This window comes from Chiroxiphia lanceolata, chromosome 4, assembly GCF_009829145.1.
Source record: "Chiroxiphia lanceolata isolate bChiLan1 chromosome 4, bChiLan1.pri, whole genome shotgun sequence".
In the NCBI taxonomy this organism is placed as follows: Eukaryota; Metazoa; Chordata; class Aves; order Passeriformes; family Pipridae; genus Chiroxiphia; species Chiroxiphia lanceolata.
Genome location: NC_045640.1, coordinates 56,268,457 through 56,279,065, shown reverse-complemented (window position 1 = coordinate 56,279,065; position 10,609 = coordinate 56,268,457). Strand labels below are relative to the sequence as shown.

General features: G+C 45.2%; 1 protein-coding gene across 3 annotated transcripts in view; it reads left to right on the top strand.

Annotated features, from left to right (window-relative positions):
- Positions 1–4,241: 4,241 nt before the first annotated feature.
- The window catches only part of HERC3 (HECT and RLD domain containing E3 ubiquitin protein ligase 3), a 47,006-nt gene continuing 40,638 nt past the window's right edge, over positions 4,242–10,609 (top strand). For all 3 annotated transcript variants that reach the window (XR_004356898.1, XR_004356899.1, XM_032686916.1), the window contains exons 1-2: positions 4,242–4,298; positions 8,905–9,162. Coding sequence is in view for 1 of the 3 variants with exons in the window: in XM_032686916.1 (XP_032542807.1) it covers positions 8,937–9,162 (226 nt within the window). In the remaining 2 variants the exon portion in view is untranslated. The remainder of the gene's footprint in view (positions 4,299–8,904; positions 9,163–10,609) is intronic.

Below are 10,609 nucleotides of genomic sequence, written 5' to 3'. Positions count from 1 at the left end.
CTCCTGTGGTTGTGTTCTTCCTTCATTATGCATCTGCCTATGCATGGCAGCATATCTGTGTTTTCTGTCCCCCTTGATCTGGGGAAGCCATTCACAAGAGGATTCGAAGGCTGATATCAGTGTATTTCAAAGAGATGTATTGTGTATGCTGAACAAGTAAGTCTTTCCTGTTTCATGCAGAATGTGCTTTAGATGAATGTAAAAATTGAAAGCGAGAAGTCAACAGCAGTTTTTATTTTCTGTTCTCTCTTGACCTTGTGTTGGGTATCACACACACACACACCCTTTTGGACCAGGATAAAATGTCAGTAAATGACACAAACCTTTTTGTTTTGTGACAAAAACTGACTGTTAGTGCTTTTTTTTTTCTTTAGAAAAGTAAATGTTTCCTAGAAAGACATGGACATTATTTATTAATTTCCAGCTCCGTATAATGGACATTGTTACGTACTAAAAAAATAAGAAAGCTTCCTTTTAAGTTACAGTACAGTAAAGAAAAACATCAAGCACTCACCTCAAGCACCAGGGTGGTACAGGAAAGCAGGTGGCATGGCAGTTGTAACAAGAGGGGAACTAGCACCTTGGAGGATGCCAGCTGCCAGCCAAGGGGAATGAGAGGACCTGGCCCACTCAGACCTAACCCCTGTCTCCCTCACCCACCTGGGGCAAACAGGACATCACAGGGATGCTTACATCCTCTGGGAAAGGCACCAGCTTGCTGCAGGTGTAATTTTGTGGAAAGAGGGAACTGGCAGAAGCCCAAGATGTTGTCCCCATCCCACCCTAGCTGATGCTGCCATGCCACCACAGGTTTCTGTTTTGGCAGCTTAGCCTGCTGTTCATCAGCCTACTCTGGCTGCTTGTTTCCCTTTTTATGGTCTTCTAAGCCTCTGCTAGGGCTTGGAAACTGAGAGTGATCTTCTGTGTTGTGCAAGTGCATAAAAGATGTATCCTCTTTGGGTTTCAAAATAACCCATTAGGGATTAAATGATAATAGGTTTATTTAGAGCCTGAAGGAATTTCCTTCTCGTCATGTATGATGCAACATCACATGGGAGATTAAGGCCCAGAGTAACTTTCAAGGCTATTTTTAATCTGTCCTCAAATAAGCCCTGCTTTTATATATATATATATATAAAGACCTTCAGAGTATAACACTCCTCTCTGATTTTCTGAAATTAACTTGGACACTGACCTGTGTCTACATTTTCTCAAGCAGTGCCCATTATAAGACATGCAGGAGAATATAACATGAGTGAACATCACATTAAGCTGTGAGTTTAAAAGGCTTCAAATAGGCAGCAAAAGTACACTGAACCTGCAGCAGGAATTTTTTTTAGGCCACTTGTCTGATCTGAACATCACCTGTAGAAAAGCACAAGAGCCTGGCAGAGCTGGTGATGTAACCAGGGTGGATCTGGGGCAACCAGATCCATCCTAAGCACTTCTCATGGCTTGAAAGCCATGAGAAATTAAGGAGGTGTCTTGGTGAAATGTGTGAGGGTCGAGGTTCGCGATCAAGTTGCTGCAGACAGGACACTACACAGAAATACTGCTTCCATGGGAGGTAGTGGGACATTGCCTTACATGGCTAATCCCCAGCTGAGCCGCTCTGAAGAGCTCTTCCCTAACATGGGAAGGGCCAAAAATGAAAGAATGCAGAAGAGTTCATTGCTTTCACATCAACACAGAGACATCAGTGGGCACAAAGATGGACTTTTGCTACTCATAAAAGCTTTCTGGCCCAGGTGTTTGGGGCATAGACTTGTGACTCATGGGGCAGTTTCCCTGTCGAGGTGTGCTCTGTGTTGGCTTTTGTGCCCTCCTCAGGCTACCAAGTTGATGAGATGCCTGACAACAGGCAGGGCTGACCAGGCATAAAAGCATCGCTGCCTCTGCCCAGTCCTCTTAGAAGGTGTGTGCCATGGCCCATGGGGGCAGAGAGCTATGAAGGGTACCTAGTGAAGGGCTCTGGAGGAAAACACCTACTGGAACAGGGTTTGCAGGACAGGTGGAAGGCAGTACCTCATCTCCCTTTGTGGAGGTAACTCTAATGAACCTGTATTACCGCAACAGTCAGGAGATCTCATCAATTGCTTGCCTATGTGCTTCTGGATACTGGACTGCTATTCAGCTGCTCAAGGGACAAGAGAGGTGCTTTGGAAATCAGGGTGAACTGCAGATTTTGTCATCTCTGGATATCTTCAGATACCTGGTCTCTGGATGACCTAACCCATGAAGGAAATGGTGAGCTACGCGTTCTTCTGGCAAAGGTCCAGCCTCGCCATGGGCCCGCCTGGGGCAGCCCTTAGCCAGCAGGCAGACCTGAACTCCAGCCTGATCCAGCCTGACCGAGCCCAGGTGAGGAAGACCCATGGTGCAAGGAAACCTGGGCTCTTAGGAAGAAGAGGCTGCAGTGGCAGCAGCAGGCTCCAGAGGGAGGTGAGCACAGCAGAGTGCAGGGACACCACCAGAGAGGGTCTATTTTGGTGTCTTTATTTAAAATTGTATCAATTTATGAATGAACAGCCTTGAAAGTTCTCCACAAAATTAAAATGGAGCTTTGTGCCATCATCTACTTCTTTTTCTTTTCCTTTTCATTTTTTTTCTGTGTGTACCTTCCTCTCCTTGATTGCTCAGTCAGAAACAGAGGAAACCGATTGTAAAGGGAAATGCTGACTATTTTGCAAAGATCTCCAGATGATGAAATAAACAAAACAGAAACAAAAGCAAACACAGAAAATATTTTTTCCTCTACCTACACTTTTAGTTATTCTAGAATCATAGAATCAGCCGGGTTGGAAAGGACCTCTGAGATCATCAAGTCCAACCCTTGATCCAGTACCACTGTGGTTACTAGACCATGGCACTAAGTGCCACATCCAGTCTCATCTTAAAAACCTCCAGGGACAGAGAATCCACCACTTCCCTGGGCAGCCCATTCCAATGCCTGATTACCCTCTCTGTAAAGAATTTCTTCCTAATATCCAACCTAAACTTCCCTGGCAGAGCTTAAAACCATGCCCTCTTGTCTTCCTGATAGCTGCCTGGAAGAAGAGATTGACGCCCACCTGGCTACAACCTCCTCTCAGGTAGTTGTAAAGAATGATGAGGTCTCCCCTGAGCCTTCTCTTCTCCAGGCTGAACAACCCCAGCTCCCTCAGCCTCTCCTCATAGGACTTGTGTTCGAGTCCCTTCACCAGCCTCGTTGCTCTTCTTCTGGACCTGCTCCAGCACCTCAACATCCTTCCTGAACTGAGGGGCCCAGAAATGGAGCTGCTTGTAACACTGCTTTAAGTCAAGCCTGTTACACCACAAGTGTAATTTAACACTAGAGTGGCTCTTCTTATGCTGAACACGCACGATCCATGCAAATACGGGTGATTTTTTATCTGATACGTGACACGTTGCATGACAAGTGCACAAACATTGCAAACTGCCAGAAATGTAGTATAAGGGCAGTGAATCCTGTGGGCACTGGCCTTGCTTGAGGGACCTCCCCTCCCCATTCTGAGCCCTTGCAAACATCTGGCTGAGGTTTGCTCAGATATTGACTGTCATTTTGGTGGTCTGAATGGGATCCAGCTTGTGCATTGCTCTTGTGGGGCACAACCTTTTTCTAATGGATGGCATTAAAACCAGAAAATGAGTACTCAGGAGTTACATAATTGCTTGCTCATTGGCCTCTTTTTTCTTTCCCCCTTCTTTCTCTCAACGGAGATTTATACTTTGACAACAAACCTTTTCCTGAGGTTGAAACTTTGTATAATACGTATGCGTTCCTAAACAAATGAGTCTGACAGGTGACTGGAGGCCACACAAAATGCAAGGCGAAAAAACAGGCTAAGGGGAAAGGAACTGACTTATTGTCATCCACAAGTGATATTTCATGCTTATCACATTTTCAAGCAGTCACAAGCTGGCTGTCCCCTGAGAAACCTTCACTTAGATCAGCTTAAATTCTAGAATGTGCTAAACTTTACCCGCTGATTCCTGCTGTCTTTAGAGCGGCTGCTGACCTGCTCCCCCGGCAGGGCTCGAGCTCCCGGCGCCCGTGCCCGCAGCCCCACTCCCGCGGCATTCCAACACCGGCGGACAGGCCGGGCGGCCGCCAAGCGCTCTGACCCCGAGCAGTGCCCCGGCTCCAGGGAAAAGAGATTCCCGGCCCTCCCTGCGCCCGCCGGGGGCCGAGCCCGCCCTTGCCCATTGGCCGCGCCGCGCGTCACTCCCGGTGGCGGCGGCGGGGGCCGGACTTCCCTTCCTCGTCGCCGCGGCGGCAGCGGCGGGGCCGGCGGCGGGTGAGTGCCGGGGAAGGAGAGGCAGGATCGGCGGTGGGGTTGCCGCTGGCCCCGGGGCCGACGCGGTGCGCGGGGGAGCCAGAGCCAGAGCCGAGGCCGAGGCTGGGGCTGGGGCTGGGGCTGGGGCTGGGGCGCGGCGGAGCCCCCTGTGCCCGCCGCCCTCCCCGGCGCAGGACGCGCGTCCCCGGGCGGCGCCTCCGCGGGCCGGTGCGGGGAGCCGGGGGCGGCCGCTGCTGCTGCATCCCCTGCCTGCGGGGCGGGCAGGGCTCCGCTGCCCAGGGCTGTCTGGGGCCGCTGCTGGCGGTCCGGGATCGGTGGTGTGTGTCCGCGGGAAGCGGCGGTCAGGGCGTGTGAAGCAGCGCCAGCAGCATCACAGGAGCCAAGAAGCCCGTGTTCGGGGTGAAGGCAGGGAGGTGTTTTTTACTGGGATTGCAAAATGGAGGTGATGGGAGGGGTGGATGTCTTGTTTGATTTTAGGTATCTGTTTTTAAATTTTTTGGGGGGAGGGGGCACATCCAGCTTAAGGGCCCGTGGTTGTGCAGTGGAAATGCTCTGTTCCTTCTTAAATTCATTTGCTGATACACCTTGTGTTCTCTTGCCCTATAGCGTAGTTTACAATGGACATTGAGTGAGACTAAAACGGAGGCAGAAGGAAGAAGAAAGTGGGCTTGGAGCCTTAGTGGCAGAAGGCAGCAGTAAATTCCGTCATTGTTGAGCAATGCTGATAGAAGGAGCACATTTGCTAGCTGAAATCTCACAAACAAGAGGGAAGGAAAAACTTGTTTATTCATGCTCTGCCAGTTGGCAGATCTCTTTGTTTAGAGAGCATTCAGCTTTGAGTGTTGCTTGTTGCAATCACGGTATTTACTTAGCTGACTTTCCCATAAGGGGCACAGAGTAGAAGTGGCTTTAAAATATGTTTGTGTGATTGTGTGAAGAGACTTTGTATGGCGTAAGAGCTATTAAAAAGAGAGAGGCAAAATAAAACACATCCTGTCATGATTGTACATGCAGCATTATTATTGCACCAAACCAGCGGGGTGGCTTTTTCACCAAAAGATATATACTTAGTATGTCAGCTGAGCCTTATTATAGCAGAGGGTGGGTCTTCCACCCACAATAGATTTCCTCAAAATATTCCTCTCAGTGTGAGGTTTTCCTAGCTCTAGCTGTGCTGTGTACATCCTTCACTGTTTTGATGGTGAATTATTCTTGGAATGTCAGGCTTTGAGAATGTGGCCTTATACCTTCTCCTCTTTTTTTTTTTTTTTTTTTTTTTAAATATTTGTTATATGTGAGGATTCTCTGCAAAAGACCGGCTTTACTGCATTGCATCTTCTCTTATCTCTGAAACACGAATATCAAGCTGTGTTGTGATCTGTGAAGAACAGAAATAGGTGATGTGGTTGGGTACTGCAGTTCTTGCAATCCAGTTTTTAAAAAGAAGTGGGAACTTTAATGCCCTAACTGATGCATTTAAGGAAAACATCTCCCCTAGGGGTTTGTCCTCAGAAGATAAGAATTTTTTTAAGGTGTATTGAGCTAGGAATATTAATAACTTTTAAAATTTCAGATAAATGAATATAAATCATATCCATATTTTTATATATATATATGTGTATGTGCAGACACATGTCTGTTAGTGCTTGCCTACACCAGAAACTTTTTATGTAATTGTTTTAGTATAAGAAAGGTGTGCAGCTTGTAGAGGTGGCTTGCACTGTAACATGGATTTTTACTTCCTCTGCTACTGTCAGAGAAGAGTATCTGTCCTAACCAGATTGGAAACCAATTTCACCAGAGTGTGAAATTATCGTTTAAAGCCTCGTGTTTCAGGACACAGCTCCTACTAAATACATAATGTATTTAGACCTGCAACAGCTTTTTCGGGGCGGATAAAAAAACCTGTCTTAAAGTTGTGGTTTTAAAAATGTGCTGTGTCTTCAACATAAGGAAATTCACCAGGCCATTGGAAATATTTAGCTGTACCTGCATACTCAAATTGAAAATGGCTATGTTGGTTGCTGCTCTCCAGTGGAAGGTGCTCCCCATGAAACTGAGCTGCACAGGGATTTATCAGTAGAATGTTTGGAGGATGGAGGGGATGGGATTCAATAGAGATGATTTTAAAAAACTAACAAAAAAAATCTAGTGAAGACTAGATTTTCTGTGTCTGCCATAGGGATTGTTAAACTTGAGGGGCTTCAGAAAATGTGGCCACATGAATGAGGGTTGAACGAAATATCACCCCAGAGTTTGTATAGATAACTGGGAGTTAGAACTCTTCCTGTTTTGAACAGTGTCTTAGCTGGAGGAAGAACATCTCTTACCAATCACGTCACATCCCAGTGCCCATTAGTAGCAAATTCTTGTGTGGAATATGAACACAAGGAAAGCAATTAAAGTATTTTTAGCATTTTTAAATGAGAGTAGCACTGGGGAAGACGACTAGTCTATAGGGAGCAGACCACTGAGGAACCCTTTTAGAAGGTATCTCAAATTAATATTTAGCTCATGTTGTACAATGTCATTGTGGTTCATGTTGTATACCAGTTAAATCTTTTCAGCTCAGAGGCAGTATCCATTTATCCTAGCAGGGAATGTGACCTTTGGATCTTCAGGATTGCTGCTATTGTGCTGCTTATATCTTTCTTATATCTTCATAATAAGGCAGCTCCCCAGGCTGAGGGAAATGGCAGTCCCAGATTTCTGCCGTTTCAGGTGTCAGTTTTGAAATGATTCCCTACCACCTTCAGGGTATTGCTCATGCATTTTTGGTTTGGTTGTTTTTTGCTTTGTTTTGTTGTCATAGAACATGAAGTTTGCTATAAATGTAGCAGTTGTGCCATTTAAAGCACATGTACACACTTCAATTTTCTTGTGTCTCACGGCATTCCTATTCTTAGCATAGCCAGTGTAGAGAGTATCTTCCATCAAGCTTTTGTGCTGAGGGCAACCAAATGCAGTGTACACCATGACTGATTTAACTAGGCAGGGCTTTGTAACCTCCTGCCTTTTCCTCTTGGTGCCTTGGAGCTGGCCAGTGATAAGCACATATGAGAGTGTGAATGAACTGAATTATGATATAGAGGAGCAAGGGCTGGTAGCGATAAATGGGGTTCATAGCACGGTTTAAAGCACCTAATAAAAGATCCAAGTAAACGGTTCGTGGTAGGAAATTGCACCACTGATGAAGTAGTAACTGGAAAATCCAGACCTCTCCCTCCCTCTTCCAGCTTAGTCCTGCCTCAGGGGAAGTGACCGCTGCTGACAGGCAAGGGTAGTGTGGTAAGAGATGAACACTCGTTACTTAGGGCTTAGATTAGGAAAGGCTTTATTGCTAATACCTAGAGCTTGAATTAGCACCGGGTTTTGGAAACAAACTGAATGCATGTTTCCTGTCTGCTTGGAGTGGGAGAAGGAATCTTTGATGTTTCAAGGATTACCTTTTGGTTTTCTGCCCTGTGCTAAGGCAGGAAATGCTGCTGCTGTAAATTGCCTTAGCTTAAAACATGGCATGGTGTGTCATAAGACTTGATGTCTCAGGTATTTCATTTTTTAATCTTCTTTCTTATTCCCTTTGCAAAAAAAAGTTTTAATTAGTTTCTGGCTCAATCAGAGGAGTTCTCAGTGTCTTATTAGTGTAGCATGCTTACAAATAAGTCAAACCTATTGAGATTAGAAGTGACAAGGGAGCGTTACTAAAATCTTTCACGTGCTTCTTCTGGAATGCTATTTCCCTCTCCCCAGCTTTTATGCATTAGCATCCTGTTGTCATTATTAAGTTCACTCTGAGTAATTCCTTAGGCCTTTTCTATTGCTATGTTTTTTCCCTTCCCATGTTACCCCACTCTGAAATCCCTGACTTTCACTGAGCGCAGTGCAAAAGATAACACCTCACTGCTGGCAAGTTGCATCAATGGTACCTTGTCCATAGCTGTCAGGGCCAAGCTGTCAGTGTGCTGCTCCATGTGAACTGCTGTCAGCGTCCTGCTTCTTGGGAAATCCGTGCTTCAGTTTAGGGGGGTGTACGTGTACATGCACAAATTTGGATTGCGAGAATGTGTGCACTTGAGCAAAGTACTTCTTAATCTGGGTTTATCAGAAATAATGCAGTCCTGCATTGGCCAGTACACCACAAATACTGTGTCGGTCTGTTCAGGACTAGTCTGACCACCTTTGAGATAATTTTTAAAGATTTCTTTAGAAGTGATCACAAATATAACGCTATAATTCTAAAAGTTCAGGTTTAGACCTTTTGTCTAAAAAACATGTTTATTCTTTTGGTTTGGGGAGTCATTTGATATTTGAGTTTTGAAGCAGAGTGATTTTTTGAAGTAAAAGCTCAGTCTTCTGGGTTTCAGAACACTTCTGCTACCTTTAAGATGGCCAAGGCATGAAGGTGCTGATTCAGTATCAGAGCTGAACTGTCTTGATTCCTCTTTGTCTGTATAATGGTTTACTGGCAGTTTGCAAACCTGACAGTCATGCAGGAAATGCCTTTTCTGTTTTTTTCCACCTCCTGCCATGAGCAGCAGGATCTCTGTAGGATCAGTTGTGGAGTACTTGCTTCATTCACACTCATTTCTCTGTTTCTCTTGCCCAGGAAGGATACATGACTTGCTGAAAAGAGAGAAAATGCTATGCTGGGGCTACTCGTCTTTTGGACAACCTGGGATAGGTAGTAACCTCCAGGTCATCATTCCTGAACCACAGGTGTATGGATTCATTCATGACAGAAATGTCAAGGAGGTGGCATGTGGAGGAAATCACTCTGTGTTCCTGTTGGAAGATGGGGAGGTGTATACCTGTGGCTTGAACACCAAAGGTCAACTGGGGCATGACTGTGAAGGAAGCAAGCCAGGTAAGTCTGCTTTTTATATGCTCTTCAAACTGTCTTGAGGCTGGTGGGCTGAGAAGATTATGGAAGCTGCTTTGTACTGATTGCTCTAGAGCTGGAGCAGCTCACAGAGCTGATAATCATGTCACGTAACACAGTAATGATGCTGAATAATACTAGCTGGCTCTGGAAAGCTAAAGCTGAGCAGCATGGGTGAGGAGACAGGTCTGCTTACTTTGTCTGGGAAATGCATCAAAATGGAGGCAAGAGCAGATGGTCTCAGGGCAGATTTTGGTATTTGGCATTACGTTTCCCTTCCACAAAAAAGGAGAGGGCCATGAGTCACAAGCATCTTCTGCTTTGTCTTTCCAATTACACTGCATCCTTATGCCTACCCTTGTTCAGTTATTGCTGGGAATTTTCTCATGTATGTCGAAGAGTATAAGTGCATCCGTATTGAATATAGTTGTTTAGAACAAACTTGGTTTTGGCCAAGAGGGTTTGTAAATTTTGTTTTCCCCTCTTGGAATCTCTTGTCAACTTGTGCCTTCACCCCTTCATGCTTTCTTAACGTGGAAGAAAGTCATTGTAGCATTGTGTTCCCCAGACTCACCTTGCATTTTCTTTGTTGTGTTCCAATGGGCAGAACCCACAAGTGCAGAACCCGAGGCAGATACTGCCTCTCCTTCACAGGGTGGAGGAGTGATATAGTTGTGAATTGTTATTTGAAGAAACCCTGAAGCCTTTCTCATGGACTCTTTTGAATGTTGGCCTTCCAGTTTACTTTCCATTAACTTCTTGGTTTTGGAACGTAGTAAAGATACAGGTATTTCTGTTTCCATAATACAATAAAAATCCTGCTGTGGGTAATTAGAGCAAAAATTCCTCAAATTGCAGACTGTCCTCTGTAGGGCTTGGGGCTTCTGTAGCGTAACCTGTTATTGCACGACAGAGAGATAAGATGCCTACAAAATAGCCACAATTCTCCATGTAGCATGTGCAAATCTGACCTGACTGATTCCATTACTCCTTTTCTCTGTTGATGTCTTTTGTCTCTTTCTCTCAAAATGAGATGGTAGGTGTTGGATGCTGCATGACCAAGGTGGGCTGGATTAGAGGAGGTGACCTTGAATCTGACATCTCTTGCTTTTCTGATAAGTAGATTCTAGGCAATTACTGAAAGAGGTCTTGATTATCAGGACTGGCTAAGTCCTCTCTCTGTTGAACACACTATTCATCTACTGAGGACTTGAGGACTTGTAAATTTAGGCCCTGGAATAAATGAGGTGCTTAGTGGAAGAAGACAAGCCTCCTGAATATTCAACTCCAACCAGTGAGGATACTTCATCCTGCAAATCACCCAACTAGCCTACTGTTTTACCCATAAAATAAAGCAAGCATAAGACGATGATGAAAATGGAAGATTTACAGCAAGCAGAAGATCAGAACTGGAAATGGATCTCATTAAATG